Source organism: Odocoileus virginianus, chromosome 5, assembly GCF_023699985.2.
Source record: "Odocoileus virginianus isolate 20LAN1187 ecotype Illinois chromosome 5, Ovbor_1.2, whole genome shotgun sequence".
In the NCBI taxonomy this organism is placed as follows: domain Eukaryota; kingdom Metazoa; phylum Chordata; class Mammalia; order Artiodactyla; family Cervidae; genus Odocoileus; species Odocoileus virginianus.
In genome coordinates, this window is record NC_069678.1 from 85,442,997 (window position 1) to 85,460,197 (window position 17,201).

The following is a 17,201-nucleotide window of genomic DNA, read 5'->3' on the forward strand; positions in this document are numbered from 1 at the left end:
TACAACTGTTAACATAATAATTGTAGTTGTTTTAAAATTTTTATCTAATAATTCCAACATCCCTGCCATGCCTGAGTCTACTTTTGATACTTGGTCTGTCTCTTCAAACTGCATTTTTTGCATTGTAACTTCTTCCTGATAGCCAGATATAATGTACTGGCTAAAAGGAATTGTTGTAAATAGGCCTTTGGTAATATAGAGGTAAGGTATGCGGAAGGAGAGGTATTCTATAGTCTTATGATTAGGTCTCAGTCTTTCGGTGAGGCTGTGCTCTTGGACTTTGAACTTCACCAGTGCTTCTTAGTTCCTCCTCAACTCCCCTTAGCTGGGACAAGATGGCTGGAGGGGACTAGACTTGGATATTCCCCTTCCCCCAGGTAGGTTAGGCTCTGATCAAACCCCAGCAGGTTAAACTCTGGTAAAATAATTCTCCTGAGGGTAGACCTTGTTAAAAAGGACAGAATGCTCTGGCATACCTTTAAATGGCTCCTTTTCCTCCCTACCCCTGCTGGAAGCATGAGGGGATTTTTCTCCGATATTCACTGTGAGAACCTGTTGAGCTTCTGGAGGTAAAACTCACAGAAGTGTGGGATGCCCCCCCCCACCCCCATGAGTAGATCCCCCTGAAATTTTTCACTCTGAGACTTGTTCACACTGAGCTTTCAGCAATTCATCAATTGTAGTTTAGATTTTCCTACCTCTGCACTAGTTTCTGTGCAAGTTTCTTTTTAGTAAATTGTGATTCTTTGTATTCATCAGTCTGTCTCTTCACACTTGATGGGGGCAGCAGTTTGTCCTATGACCTCACTTTTCTAATGGATTTAAAAAGGATTTTTCAGTTTGTTCAGCTTTTTACTTACTGTCAAGATGAAGTGGCTAATTCCACACTCCATGCTGGACCCTTCTCTGAATTTTTTTTTTTACAGCCTCAAATTCCAATTTCATAGATGTAGTAGAAAACCAAAGCATGTGCTATGCTTAGTTGTGTCCGACTCTTTGCAACCCCATGGACTGTAGCCTGCCAGGCTCCTTTGTCCTTGGGGATTCTCCAGGCATGAATACTAGAGTGGTTGCCATGCCCTCCTCCAGGGGATCTTACCAACCCAGGGATCAAACCCAGGTCTCCCGCATTGCAGGTGGATTCTTTGCCATCTTAGCCACCAGGGAAACCCCAAAACAAATCATGACAGTATGCAAAAATATCTTTATGACCTTAAGATTGGGAAATATTTTTAAAATAAGATAATAAGCATAAATTATAAAACAGAAAGTATTTATTTTTTTTTCTTAGTGGAATTTATTTCTTAAAACTTTGAGTATCTAAGAGATATTGTAAATTATACATGCCTGTGTATTTATTATTTTATTTTTTTTACTATCAAAATTTTACTTATTTATTTTTATTAGTTGGAGGCTAATTACTTTACAGTATTGTAGTGGTTTTTGTCATACATTGACATGAATCAGCCATGGATTTACAGAAGGCGAGGTTGGGATGTTTCGAGAGAACAGCATCGAAACATGTATATTATCTAGGGTGAAACAGATCACCAGCCCAGGTTGGATGCATGAGACAAGTGCTCAGGCCTGGTGCACTGGTAAGACCCAGAGGAATCAGGTGGAGAGGGAGGTGGGAGGGTAAAACAGAAAGTATTTAAAACTTCCCTGGTGGTCCAGTGCCTTGCAATCCCGGGGACACGGGTTAATCCCTGGCTGGGGAACTAAGATCCCACATGCCACAGGGCAGCTAAGCCTGGCACTACAACTACTGAGCCTGCATACTCCAGAGCCCATGTGCCAACTGGAGAATCTGTGTACCCCAAGGACATATCTTCAGTGATGCAGCTAAGACCCAACACATCCAAGTGCATACATACTTTTTTTAAAAAGAGAGAAAAAGCACAGAACCTTTCTATAGCTAGAGAAGATAATATCAGTATATTCAGCCATATTAAAATTACAGCAGAGAAAACTTGTCTCTCTTCCATTTGGTATGAGTTTATGTGGCTCAGCAGGATCCATTTCCAAGATGATTCACTCATGCAGCTAACAGAATTGGCGCTGGCTGTAGATTCCCCTCTCCACAGAGGTCTCCAGCAGGTGGCGTGGGCTTCCCCTTCCAGGGTGACTGAGTTCGAAGAGCAAGTGTCCCCAGGAGACAGGAAATGGAGGCTATCATTTTCTTAAGGCTTGAGCCCGAAAATTACAGCATGTCGTTTCTACCACATTCTGTCAATCAAGCAGTCAAAGCCCAGATTCAAGAGAATGGGAATAGACCCCTTATCTTGATGGGAGGAGAGTCAAAGAATTTTGGACCATATTTTAAAACCACCTCAGTCCACTCTCTGGATGTAAGTTATTTTTCCCACTTGGAAAATGTATTCTTCTCCTTGCAAGATTCCCCATTAAAGGTCTCATCCCTTTACAGCATCAAACTTCAGATCTAGGATCTCACCATCTAAATCAGATCCAGGCACATGGGACCTCTCAGGTACAGTTTCTTCTCAAACTGAAGACCTGTGACCTAAAGAAATGTGTTATCTGCTCCCCACATAACCTGCATACAGTGGTGGGATAGGCATAATAACTTACAGATACACTTGTTAAAAGGGCAAAAAAAATGTAGGCACATGCAGTCACTGGTATGTAGAAATTCTAAAATCCAGGTGGGCATATGTTGCCAATTCCTTGATTAGATCCAATACTTTCTGGAAGTTGTTTCCATGGCTTTTTGGTTTTGTCCTCTGAGTCATCCTTCCTTTTCCATAGGAAAGCTGAAATTGCCTTCTCAGTCTTCTTCCTGATTGTAAAACGTTGTGGATCCAAAGAATTCTTTTGTTTTGTACCATCTCAGTCCAAGCTGGCAATACTACTGCCAGAATGATTCTCTTAGAAACTTGAGAATTGAAACCAAAAAGATCTCAAAGAGGCTGTCAATGTGGGCTTAAAAGAAAGAGGAAAGTCTCATTGAAAGATGGAGGATGGGGGATACCTGCTAGGTAGTGATGGAAAGTGTGATAACACTGTCACCTGCACAAACATGGAACTAGAAAATGTTCCTGATGAACTCAGTGAAATACTAGATTTCCAGACAAAGTAATGAAGTACCACCTGACTTCTCACTGCCTGTGATAAAATGTAAGATGAGAGAGATGAGCTTAAAAAAAAATTAAAAATTTTAAAGTCCAGGACTCACAATATGGAAATGTTTCTCATTTCCAGTCACTCCAGAAGCAAATAATCCTGAGTTAAGAAAGGGTCACAACCAGAATGGGACAATAAAAATCTTTGGTTACGATGTCAGAATGACTTAAGACTCTGTTTCACAGACTGTTTGAGACAAAAAGGCCCTCTGAAAATCTCAAGAGCAAATCTCACAGATTCTCTTCCTTAAACAATTGAATTAAAGAGGTTATCTTTTTTCCATTGTATATCCTTGCCTCCTTTGTCGAAGATAAGGTGACCATAGGTTCGTGGCTTTATCTCTGGGCTTTCTATTCTGTTCCATTGATCTATATTTCTGTCTTTGTGCCAGTACCATACTGTCTTGATGACTGTGGCTTTGTAGTATAGTCTGAAGTCAGGCAGATTGGTGCGGGGAAAACTGGTCAACCACCTGTAAAAGAATGAAACTAGAACACTTTCTAACACCATACATAAAAATAAACTCAAAATGGATTAAAGATCTAAATGTAAGACCAGAAACTATAAAACTCCTAGAGGAGAACATAGGCAAAACACTCTCCGACATAAATCACAGCAGGATCCTCTATGACCCACATCCCAGAATTTTAGAAATAAAAGCAAAAATAAACAAATGGGACCTAATGAAACTTAAAAGCTTTTGCACAACAAAGGAAACTATAAGCAAGGTGAAAAGACAGCCCTCAGCTTGGGAGAAAATAATAGCAAACGAAGCAACAGACAAAGGATTAATCTCAAAAATATACAAGCAACTCCTCCAGCTCAACTCCAGAAAAATAAATGACCCAATCAAAAAATGGGCCAAAGAACTCAACAGACATTTCTCCAAGGAAGACATACAGATGGCTAACAAACACATGAAAAGATGGTCAACATCACTCATTATCAGAGAAATGCAAATCAAAACCACAATGAGGTACCATTATACGCCAGTCAGGATGGCTGCTATCCAAAAGTCTACAAGCAATAAATGCTGGAGAGGGTGTGGAGAAAAGGGAACCCTCTTACACTGTTGGTGGGAATGCAAACTAGTACAGCCACTATGGAAAACAGTGTGGAGATTTCTTAAAAAGCTGGAAATAGAACTGCCATATGACCCAGCAATCCCACTTCTGGGCATACACACCAAGGAAACCAGATCTGAAAGAGACACGTGCACCCCAATGTTCATCGCAGCACTGTTTATAATAGCCAGGACATGGAAGCAACCCAGATGCCCATCAGCAGATGAATGGATGAGGAAGCTGTGGTACATATACACCATGGAATATTACTCAGCCATTAAAAAGAATTCATTTGAATCAGTTCTAATGAGATGGATGAAACTGGAGCCCATTATACAGAGTGAAGTAAGCCAGAAAGATAAAGACCACTACAGTATACTAACACATATATATGGACTTTAGAAAGATGGTAACGATAACCCTATATGCAAAACAGAAAAAGAGACTCAGATGTATAGAACTGACTTGTGGACTCTGGGAGAAGGCGAGGGTGGGATGTTTCAAGAGAACAGCATTGAAACATGTATATTATCTAGGGTGAAACAGATCACCAGCCCAGGTTGGGTGCACGAGACAAGTGCTCGGGCCTGGTGCCCTGGGAAGACCCAGAGGGATCGGGTGGAGAGGGAGGTGGGAGGGGGGACCGGGATGGGGAATACATGTAAATCCATGGCTAATTCATTTCAATGTATGACAAAAACTACTGTAATGATGTAAAGTAATTAGCCTCCAACTAATAAAAATAAATGGAAAAAAAAAAACCAATTGAATTTTTCAAAATCTTCAGGGCATTGTCTAACAGCAGCTATGAGGAAGCCCAAAGTAGAGAAAGGCTTGTCTTCAAAAGATTTGTGACTGTGGCTTTTGACTAAAGAAGTAAATCGCAGTAGTATTCATAGAAAACCACCCAAGTTTCATTCTGGTGGAAGCATTACCATCTCAGGCTAAGAGGGCCAGAGATGATACGAAATGAACAGAATTGTTTGGACCCCAACCTTTTACAGGCTTCTACACAAGGCTCTCTCAACTTCACTCATAATCTTTCTGTGATCTTTTATGCTTCTTTCTGCTTCCCAGTCCCAAAGCCAGTGTCGTGTGTGTTGGGCTTTTGTTACTGCAGTGCCCTGTTTCTGGTACCACAGTCTGCTCCAGCAGTCTCCTGCGACATAACAAACACTACAAAACTTCACGGCTTACAACAACAATGTGGGCAGTGCTGGGAGGCAGCAGCTGGTCTCTCTTCCCTGCAGTGTCAGCTGTGGTGGCTTGACCAGGACTGGAGGATCCACTTCCACCACAGTCTTTGCCTGCTCACACGTGGTAGTTAGGTTCCAAGAGTGAATGTCCCAAGAAGAAGTGGAAACTGCCAGTAAAATTTACATACAGTGAAATGTACATATCTTTATATATAATTTGAGCTTTAATTAATGTAAGTACCCATGTAGCCACAGCCCCAATCAAGCTAAGAGTCATTTCTACCACCCCCTGGAAGTTACCTCATGCCTCCTTAAAGTCAGTCTTCACTCTCACCTTTATTCCAATTTCTGTCACTATAGACTAGACTTTCTTGTTTCTGAACTTAACATGCAGATGACACCACCCTTATGGCAGAAAGTGAAGAAGAACTAAAGAACCTTTTGATGAAAGTGAAAAAGTTGGCTTAAAGCTCAGCATTCAGAAAACTAAGATCATGGCATCTGGTCCCATCACTTCATGGCAAATAGATGGGGAAATAGTGGCTGACTTTATTTTTTGGGACTCCAAAATCACTGCAGATGGGGATTGCAGCCATCAAATTAAAAGACTCTTACTCTTTGAAAGGAAAGTTATGACCAACCTAGACAGCATATTAAAAAGCCAGAGACATTACTTTGTCAACAAAGGTCCATCTAGTCAAGGCTATAGTTTTTCCAGTAGTCATGTATGGATTTGAGAGTTGGACTGTAAAGAAAGCTGAGTGCCAAAAAATTGATGCTTTTGAACTGTGGTATTGTAGAAGACTCTTGAGAGTCCCTTGGACTGCAAGGAGATCCAACCAGTCCATCCTAAAGAAAATCAGTTCTGGGTGTTCATTGGAAGGACTGATGTTGAAGGTGAAACTCCAGTACTTTGGCCACCTGATGCGAAGAGCTGACTCATTGGAAAAGACCCTGATGCTGGGGAAGTTTAAAGGCAGGAGGAGAAGGGGACGGCAGAGGATGAGATGGTTAGATGGCATCACCAACTCAACAGACCTGGGTTTGGGTAAACTCTGGGAGTTGGTGATGGACAGGGAGGCCTGGTGTACTGCGATTCATGGGGTCACCAAGAGCTGGACTCGACTGAGTGACTAAACTGAACTGAACTTAATATATAAATGGAATCAGACTGTGTGTACTATTTTGTATTATTTCTTTTACTCAGAATAATGTTTTTGAGAAGCATTCTATCAATAGTTCTTTTTTTTTTTTTTACTGCCAAGTGTATTCCAACAAATAAATATTCATACACAATTTGTATATCTGTTCTCTTGTTGATGGACATTTGGGTTGGTTGTAGTTTGAGGCTATTATGACAAACCGGCTTTGAACATTCTAATAAGTATCTTTCCACAGACATACATTTCACTTATTTTTATTACTCTTTATCTCTTTGAGTTCCTTCATTTTTATCTGTCTTGTGTTCAGTGAAAGAGTCATATTATGACATGGAAATACTAACCATTTCTTAACAGACTTGAGCCAATTCTTCTATTAAATCTTCCGTCATACCCACCTGCAGGAGCCCCTGCTCATTCTTGGTCCTTTTGTCACTTACAGGATGGAACAGCTTGGCTCTCATCATTCCCCACTCTTGGTTAAAGATTCAGCTTTCTTAGGTCTGCTGAGCCAGTTGCTACTTTGCCACTCTGCTTCCCAGCTTCCAGAGTTTTAAGTTGTCTCCTTTCTTGTTATCTGGCTCATTTTTGTGGTTTTAAGAGAGAAAAGAGTTAAATGTATTTTTCAATTCCTCTTGTTTACCCTTTTCTTTTTTTTTCCTGTCTTTCTTTTTCATCTACCACTTTCCACATCCTGCTTCTCTCCATTTTCTTCTCTCCATCTTGCTTCCCCTTAGAATTAGAATGATGAAGGTCAAAGAGTCCTCAGAAAGTGTCTAGCTCAGCCCCTCTTTGATGTGAGTGGCAGACCTGAGGCCCAGAGAGGACACCAGTCCATCCATAGCCCACACAGCTACTACTTTTATCTTTTTGCCTTTAACAACAAAAGAGACTTTTCCCCTCCTGCCATTCAGTTAGTGAGCCAGGACAGTGTGAAGAAGCAGAGTACCCCCTACTCAAGTGAAAGCCTAGAAGTCAGATCAGCAGAAAGAATGCTGTAGCTGATCAGGCACATGAGTCTTCTTGGCAGACCAAGAGAAGCAGCTCTGGGGAGCTCTGTCTTTTTCTTCCGTGCCCACCCTGCTTCTCCCCTCGAAGCACAGTGCCAGGTGTGGGGTTGCAGTGGGGAGGTTGCCCAGCTATCTTGACAGAAGAAACAACTGAAACAAGTATACAGATGGGCCCCTCAGGCCCTTTGCATGTTTTTCTTTATTCCAGTTGTTTTCTATTTTCACTACTATCTTTGAGCCTAATTCTTGATGTAGAAGATAACAAAGGGACTCTAAGGCCTAGAATGGAAAGCAAGGGAAGTAACTGGTGGTTTAACCACTCTAGGTCCAAGGCCAGGCACACACAAAGCACACTCGTGCTAATGTTGCCATAGCCCCACAACTCGGTACACAGAGCTTGTGAGAGATACCAAGAATATGTAAAGCAGCCAAGAACTGAAAATGAAAGTACATCCATCTGGAAAATTGCTTGGATTTTCTTTTCAGTGTAAAGAAGACAAAGTGCAAGTTCTGTGCCTTGGCTGGTCTGGGCTGTTCTCCCAGCAGGCTGCGTTCCCAGAGCCTGTGGTCATGCATTTGGGCTGGCAGCAGCTGGGCATAGTCACCCTCTACCCCCTCCCACAGTGTTTCACCAGCTCAGCAGCTGGGAGTCCTGTAGAGGCCAGAGCTCAGGGTAGGAAAGACGAAGAGAGCTCTGTTCTCCGACTTCTCTACCCTGAAACTCTTTAAACTGCTTTGATTCTCTGTCTCCTGCAGTTTGTATTTACTTGAACAAGAATGGCAGCACAGGCCCCCACTTAGATAAGAAGAAGGTCCAGCAGCTCCCTGACCACTTTGGGCCAGCCCGAGCCTCCGTGGTGTTGCAGCAGGCTGTGCAGGCTTGCATCGACTGTGCTTATCACCAGAAAACCGTCTTCAGCTTCCTCAAGCAGGGCCACGGTGGTGCAGTTATCTCAGGTAAGCACTCTGGTCTGGTATGGCTTCTAGCCAGAGAGGCAGGCCTTTGCAACTAGTTGACTTCTAGCAAGGCCTCCTGGTTTTTACTTCACACCAGTAGGCTCTGGAATGAAACTATTCCATTCCTCAGGGTCCTCATTTCAACTCCCAGAATTCTTGGGGTCTTCTGCATATCGCTGTCAAGTAGAATACCCATGCAGAATCTGCTTAACCCCAGTTTCTAAAGAGACTCCCTCCTGTCTACCTACCAAGCCTCTCGCATACGGAAAATATGCAAGTATGTTGCTTTAAAAATGCTTCAGAAGGAAAAATCCAGAGGGGGCTATATTCGGGCAACAGGAGAGTTTCTCCAGACTGCCCCAGCCTCCCAGCTGGCTTCAGGGAACCACAGAAGTCTTCTCTCGTTCTTTTGACCCCTTAGCTGCCCAGTCCTCAGCCAGCCCCGATACAGGGGAGTTGAATCCTGGGGCAGAGTGGGAAGAATCAGTCCTCTCTTTCCTGCTATGGGAGTTTGAGTCAGTTGCACAATGTGTGGTTTTTTTGCTTTGGTTGTTTGTTTTCACTGAGAACAGTCACTTCTGCTGTGTCCTGGTTCTGTTTCAGTTTTCCTGAGTCCAAAAACCGCATCTTTACCCACCAAACCTATGAAGACTTGACCTGGAGCCTTTAATCTTAATTATGTACTACCCAATAATCTCCTTCCCCTGCCCTCTAACTAGTCAATATCCAGCCTCAGGAAACCCAGCTGACATGGAAGACCCCATAAATACCACAAATGGGTTCTTTCAGCAGACATTCATTGAGCCCTGACTCCATGTGAGAGGTTATTGCAGACACTGGCCAGGGGAAGGGAAGAAAAGACGATGACATGCTCAGGCTGTGCCCTGATGGAAAAGAAGGACTAGCTCACAGCTAACTGTGGGAGGTGTTATAATATGTGAGAAATGCATGCAGGGTGGTGTGGGAGCCTGGACACAGAGTAATTAATTGACTGCTCAGAGGATGGGGACAGGCAGGGAAAGAATCGCTAGAAATGGCTGAAAACTGCATGGGAAATCAAGCCTTTCTTTCCTTGTGAGGCTAAGGCCTCTGCCTGGCCTCTCCTTTGCTTCCATGCTGCAGTCTGCAGGGACCCAGCCATCTTTACCACCTTCCCTTAGTGACTGTCACTCACACCTTCTCTAGGGTTCTTTCTCTGTCCCCTAGATTGATTCCTGAGAGTGACCTATCTCTACATTTCCTTGCTGCCCTCAGAGATGGATGCAGAAGCCTTTTGCTTGTTAGGGATTCCCTTCTCCAGAATCTTCAGGATCCAGGGATCAAACACTAATCTCCTGCACTGCAGGCAGATTCTTTACAATCTGAGCCACAAGGGAAGCCCAGGGATTATATGCATATGTTTTAAATAGAAATAAATAAGGGGTTTAAAAACAAAAAGAAATGAATGTTGCCGAAATTCGAGTTGCCCTTATCCAGATGAGATTGTACACCTCAGCCATTGCTGGCAATAGCTGTGTTCTCCTCTGCCGCCCAGCTTCTCTGTTCTTAAGCAGTTCTTAAGGAAATGAACAGATTTCCTTGGGAGGCCTAGCCAACTGATGGAGCAGATAGAATTATGTTCACAGTTGTTTCACAGGCTGAGTAGAATTATTCCAAAGCCCCACGTGCAAGAGATCTGGCCTGGCCACTCCCATTATTTCAAACCCTTTGGAGTTGGAGGCAAAAATCAAACCCTCAGGGGAGGGAGAGGAGGGGAGGAAGGAAACCTGGGCACCATTCACCTCTGTGTTACCAGGTAAGCCTGAGGCAAGCAGTGGGCCAGCCTCCTCCTGTTTAGCTCTGCGCTGTGCTACGAGCTGACGTGCTGGGCCCTGTTTACTTAACTCTACAGCCGTGTTTGACCGGGAGCAGCACACGCTCAACCTCCCAGCAGTCAACAGCATCACCTACGTCCTCCGCTTCCTGGAGAAGCTCTGCCACAACCTTCGCAGTGACAATCTGTTTGGCAACCAGCCGTTTACACAGACTCACTTGTCACTTACCACCACAGAGTACAGCCACAGCCACGACAGGTACCTACCAGGTAGGAGCTGGGTTGGGGTCTGGGTGAAGAAGGGGGGGCAGGGCTAGTAGCTGCAGCGAGGGCCCAGGGCCAGCCCTCAGACCTGATATCCCAGTACCTGCTACCCTGAGATTTGGTTTTCTGTCCCTTACCTTTGCCTCATCTGGCACTTTTTGGTTGCCTCTCATCTTTACTGTCTCTTTAGGATTCTGTTTCCTATCTCTAGGACTTTCCTTTGGATTTTTATCCCTAAAGAAACGGTGGTTCACAGTTTTCCTAAGCTCCAAACTGCATGCGGAGCCAGTGTGAAGTCACAGGACATCTCCCAGAGTGATCTGGCAGCAAAGTCCTAACACAAAACTCCCTTGCCAGCGGGAGGGTTTAGTCTCAGGCTTCAGATTGAGAATTTGCTGCCTGGTGATTGGCCATCCACTCTTTCCTTTGGCACGTGGCCCTAACTCCTCCAGCAGCGCCAGTCTAGCAAGTCGATTCAAGTTCCTGCTGTTTCTAACTAGACTGGAAAATAACTTTCTTAGTTAACATACCAGACCCACAACGGGGAAGCGGATGCCACGTGGCCGGATCAGTGACTAAGCACTTCCCAAAAGAGGTTTGAGTGAATGGAACCCGGCATCTCTAATCTGGAGCACAGGACACAGCACGACAGGGAGGGAAGGAAAGCTCGGCCTTAAACTAGCGAGGTAGGTCACTGTGGAGAGAGGGAGGAAAGGCCCTTGAAAAGAGTCCCGTGGACCTTGTCCTGGCCAGAGGAATAGAGGCAGTGCTATCAGCGCTAGGGCTGTGCTGCCTGTTCATGGGGGAGTGTAACTCCCAAAGGTGCTCCCTTCTCACCCGCACGAGTTGTGTTCCCACACTGCCTTCCCTGTTGTCTTTTCATCATTGTCAGAATCACTTCTGATAAAAGTGCCACTATTGGAGAATGTGCTGGGAAAGTGACTGCTCACCCAGCACCACCACCCTCCCCCCACTCCACCTCCTCTGCACCCAAACAAGAATTACTTATGTGACTTGCATGCCCGGCAAAAAGATACCTGAATTTCAAATGCTCCTTCTAGAGGCTCCACCACCTGGTCCCTGCAGACATACCTGTGACCCTCTCACTGACCCTTCAGAAAGAACTTCTCATCTAACCTACTCTAGATTGCTTTCTTTTAACCTCAGACTCTCTGTACAGAAAAGAGCATTCTTACTTGCAGTTAAGGTATTGTACTGGGAGTCTGGGCTAGGCATGGTGGAGCAGGTGCAGATGAGGCAGGTTGTTAAATATCCCCTGCTGTTGGCGTTCGGGAACTCTGAGCTGCACTTCAATAATAAAAGTTAGCCCTACCTGAGATTCTGGAAGAATGGATACACGGGAGAGGGTAGCATGTCCATGAATGTTGCTGCTAATCTAGAGTGTTCTCAAAGGAATAGAAATTCAGAATTCTTAAATGGAATAACACCACTGAGAATCAAGAGAAACGCACTTGTAGCAGCATGAAGAGGCTGGTAGGGATACACTTCATGGACCTGCGGTTGTGATGAAAGCTTGGGATTGGAGCATGACCTTTCCTGGGAATTCTGTTCCAGTTTGCATCTCTCTGATTCAACTACCAGATAAGGGGAAGCAGGCTTTAGCCACTCTTTCTTCTTGCCTCACCAACTAAGAAGAGACAAAGACCAGGGTTATCACCTTCCCCATCAGCTGCCTCTCTTCCCTTCTCTCTTTTTCAGACAGATTCAGCCAGCTATCTGCTTTCCTATGCTCTCTAACCTCTGTTTCTCGTAGTGGGTGCTTATCAGTTTGGCTACTCTCACCCTAGTCTGTTTTGCCTCCCTGAAATGTTTTAACTCTGCCTAGACAAACCAGAGCTTTGCCCAACTTTCTAATGCTTCTGTGCTCCCTCACTTACCTTTTTCTGCCTGCCTGCCTACCTACCCTCTCTGCCTCACTGACCCTTTGCCCCACCCCGATCATTAATCATTTCTTAACACTTTTCTGATTAGTTATCCAAACCTCTGCCGAAGAGCTTGATCTGCATAAGGGCTTTCTTCTGTTCTGCTCTTTGAAGCTGGTATTTATTAACTTCCACCCTTCTGCCTGGCTACCCTCTTCTACTAGTTTCACATCTGAAGGTACCACCTCTCTTATCCAGGAACTTACTAGCATCCTCTCTCCTCCCAACAGCCTTATCTCTACACTGTCCTACCCATTAGAGAGAAAGAATGGAAAGAAAATGAAGTCGCTCAGTCGTGTCTGACTCTGCAACACCATGGACTGTAGCCTACCAGGCTTCTCCGTCCATGGAATTTTCCAGGCAAGAGTACTGGAGTAGGTTGCCATTTCCTTCTCTAGGGGATCTTCCCGATCCAGGGATTGAACCCAGGTCTCCTGCATTGCAGGCAGAAGATGCTTTACCTTCTGAGCCACCAGGGAAGCCCTATTAGGTCTTGGATTAACTGACAACTCATTTCCAATATAGCAAATAGTCGCCAAATGTACATCCCATTAGGCTTCCTTACCTAAATTGAGACTTAGTTTTTTCCTCCAGTGTTTTATTTTGAAAAATTTCAGATTTACTGAAAAGTTATACAGTAATACAGTGAGCAGCCATGTACTCTTCACCTAGACTTACCACCTAACTTTTTGCAGTATTTACTTTATCTGTTTCTCTAAGTATATATGCATGTATTTCTCTATATATATTTTTTGTTTATTTACTGAACGATTTGAGTGTTAACTGCAGATGAGAGACTTGATCCTTAAACACTTTTTTATATGTATTGCCTAGGAACAAGGAACACAACACTACTATCATCCTTGAGAAGTTTAACATTAATAAAATCTACTAGTTGATATATATATGATATAGTCCATATACAGATTTCCCCAACTGTCTTAGTAACATCCTTTGTAACTTTTTTCCCCCTTATCCAAGATCCCGTGAAGAGTGATCCACTGCATTTACTTATCCTGTCTCTTTAGTTTTCTTTTGTCTAGAGCAGTTTTCCAGTCCTTTTGTCTACTTTTCATGATCTGACATTGGCATTTCGAAGAATTCAGGCCAGTTGTTCTGGTTCAGATAATCAAACATTTGTCAAATACATACGTGTCCTAGATCCTGTACTGGACTATAGGGAGACAGACAACAGACTCAATCCCTGCTCTAAAAGAGTTCTCAACTGAGAGAGAACCTGTATGTAGTGAGAGTGTGGAACCTGAGGTTCTCTGGCCCAGCCAGGAATGGTGAGCAAGGAATCAGCTGAAGTAGTAGTCCAGGAAGGATTCTTCAGGGCAGCGATGTCAGATCAGAGTTCCTTCTTCAGAGTTACAGACATGGCAGGATTGAGGAAGAGGCCTATGAAGATTGAGAGAGAGGGGGTTCTTTCTGGGTCTCCAGTAACTGCTGATATTAAACAGGAAATCGTATTACCTTAGCCAGTCCCCATGACTATTAATCTTCACTGTAATTGAATCCACCTAGCATTCACCTCTGGGCCTGCTGGTTCCTCTCTGCTGAAGGAAGTGGTTTGTTTGTCCCTGGACAATAAGTTCCTTGTGCCTGTCTTTCCAGTTACCATCCAGGTCATCTAAGTTGGTTATAGAGTGGTTCTCCTGCCAAACCAACCCCACCCCCCATGCCACACACTCACACACAAATTTTTTTTTTTCAGCATATTATGCTTTACTATTTCAAGAAAAGTATGAATGTATCTGAAACCTACAAAAAGCTTTGTACAACATATCGAAATGGTGCTGTGATTGATTGAACATGTCAAAAGTAGTTTGTGAAGTTTTGTGCTGCAGATTTCTCACTGGATGGTGCTCCATGGTCCAGTAGACCAGTTGAAGTTGATGGCGATCAAATCAAGGCATTCACTGAGAGTAATCAATGTTATACCACGAGGGAGATAGCCAACATATTCAAAATCCAAATCAAGCATTGAAAATCATTCGCATCAGCTTGGTTATGTTTTGTTTTGGCTTCATTGGGTCTTAGTTGTGCTTCATTGCATCATATGGGATCTTCTGTTGTGATGCATGGACTCTCTCATTGTGGTTCTCGGGCTCAGTTGCTCTGTGGCATGTGGGGTCTTAGTTCCCTGACCAGGGATCAAACCTGTGTCCCCTGCATTGCAAGGCAGATTCTTAACCACTGGACCACCAGGGAATTCCCCAGCTTGGTTATGTTAATTGCTTTAATGTTTGGGTTCCCATAAGTTAAGTGAAGGAAAACCTTCTTGACTGAAGAAAAACCTTCTTGACCATATTTCCACCTGTGTTTCTCTACTGAAATTTAATGAAAATGTTCCATTTTTATTTATTTGTTTACTTATTTATTTTTTATTAGTTGGAGGCTAATTACTTTACAATATTGTAGTGGTTTTTGTCATATATTGACATGAATCAGCCATGGATATACATGTATTCCCCATCCCGGTCCCCCCTCCCACCTCCCTCTCCACCCGATCCCTCTGGGTCTTCCCAGTGCACCAGGCCCGAGCACTTGTCTCATGCATCCAACCTGGGCTGGTGATCTGTTTCACCCTAGATAATATACATGCTTCGATGCTGTTCTCTTGAAACATCCCACCCTCGCCTTCCCCCACAGAGTCCACAAGTCTGTTCTATACATCTGTGTCTCTTTTTCTGTTTTGCATATAGGGTTATCTTTACCATCTTTCTATTTTTTTTTTCCATTTATTTTTATTAGTTGGAGGCTAATTACTTTACATCATTACAGTAGTTTTTGTCATACATTGAAATGAATTAGCCATGGATTTACATGTATTCCCCATCTCGGTCCCCCCTCCCACCTCCCTCTCCACCCGATCCCTCTGGGTCTTCCCAGTGCACCAGGCCCGAGCACTTGTCTCATGCACCCAACCTGGGCTGGTGATCTGTTTCACCCTAGATAATATACATGTTTCAATGCTGTTCTCTTGAAACATCCCACCCTCGCCTTCTCCCAGAGTCCACAAGTCAGTTCTATACATCTGAGTCTCTTTTTCTGTTTTGCATATAGGGTTATCGTTACCATCTTTCTAAAGTCCATATATATGTGTTAGTATACTGTAATGGTCTTTATCTTTCTGGCTTACTTCGCTCTGTATAATGGGCTCCAGTTTCATCCATCTCATTAGAACTGATTCAAATGAATTCTTTTTAATGGCTGAGTAATATTCCATGGTGTATATGTACCACAGCTTCCTCATCCATTCGTCTGCTGATGGGCATCTGGGTTGCTTCCATGTCCTGGCTATTATAAACAGTGCTGCGATGAACATTGGGGTGCACGTGTCTCTTTCAGATCTGGTTTCCTTGGTGTGTATGCCCAGAAGTGGGATTGCTGGGTCATATGGCAGTTCTATTTCCAGCTTTTTAAGAAATCTCCACACTGTTTTCCATAGTGGCTGTACTAGTTTGCATTCCCACCAACAGTGTAAGAGGGTTCCCTTTTCTCCACACCCTCTCCAGCATTTATTGCTTGTAGACTTTTGGATAGCAGCCATCCTGACTGGCATATAATGGTACCTCATTGTGGTTTTGATTTGCATTTCTCTGATAATGAGTGATGTTGACCATCTTTTCATGTGTTTGTTAGCCATCTGTATGTCTTCCTTGGAGAAATGTCTGTTGAGTTCTTTGGCCCATTTTTTGATTGGGTCATTTATTTTTCTGGAGTTGAGCTGGAGGAGTTGCTTGTATATTTTTGAGATTAATCCTTTGTCTGTTGCTTCGTTTGCTATTATTTTCTCCCAAGTTGAGGGCTGTCTTTTCACCTTGCTTATAGTTTCCTTTGTTGTGCAAAAGCTTTTAAGTTTCATTAGGTCCCATTTGTTTATTTTTGCTTTTATTTCTAAAATTCTGGGATGTGGGTCATAGAGGATCCTGCTGTGATTTATGTCGGAGAGTGTTTTGCCTATGTTCTCCTCTAGGAGTTTGATAGTTTCTGGTCTTACATTTAGATCTTTAATCCATTTTGAGTTTATTTTTATGTATGGTGTTAGAAAGTGTTCTAGTTTCATTCTTTTACAGGTGGTTGACCAGTTTTCCCAGCACCACTTGTTAAAGAGGTTATCTTTTTTCCATTGTATATCCTTGCCTCCTTTGTCGAAGATAAGGTGACCATAGGTTCGTGGATCTATCTCTGGGCTTTCTATTCTGTTCCATTGATCTATATTTCTGTCTTTGTGCCAGTACCATACTGTCTTGATGACTGTGGCTTTGTAGTATAGTCTGAAGTCAGGCAGATTGATTCCTCCAGTTCCATTCTTCTTTCTCAGGATTACTTTGGCTATTGGAGGTTTTTTGTATTTCCATACTAATTGTGAAATTATTTGTTCTAGTTCTGTGAAAAATACCGTTGGTAGTTTGATAGGGATTGCATTGAATTTATAGATTGCTTTGGGTAGTATAGCCATTTTGACAATATTAATTCTTCCAATCCATGAACACGGTATATTTCTCCATCTGTTTGTGTCCTCTTTGATTTCTTTCATCAGTTACACACAAATTCAGAGAATAAAAGCCATGTAAGAACTGTGAAATTTCTTTGGATGCCCTTTCATTCCCATACAAGTTTTCCTTGTAGAAGTGTCAGAGT

At 43.3% G+C, this 17,201-nt stretch overlaps 1 protein-coding gene across 18 annotated transcripts in view; it reads left to right on the forward strand.

Annotated features, from left to right (window-relative positions):
- SCMH1 (Scm polycomb group protein homolog 1) overlaps positions 1-17,201 on the forward strand; it is a 212,997-nt gene that overhangs the window by 184,501 nt on the left and 11,295 nt on the right. For 17 of the 18 annotated variants that reach the window (XM_020914690.2, XM_070468345.1, XM_070468346.1 and 14 more), the window contains 2 exons: positions 8,331-8,531; positions 10,423-10,614. The exons of the other annotated variant lie outside the window; for it this stretch is intronic. In XM_020914690.2, the coding sequence (XP_020770349.2) occupies positions 8,331-8,531; positions 10,423-10,614 (393 nt within the window). The remainder of the gene's footprint in view (positions 1-8,330; positions 8,532-10,422; positions 10,615-17,201) is intronic. 18 annotated transcript variants of the gene reach the window in all.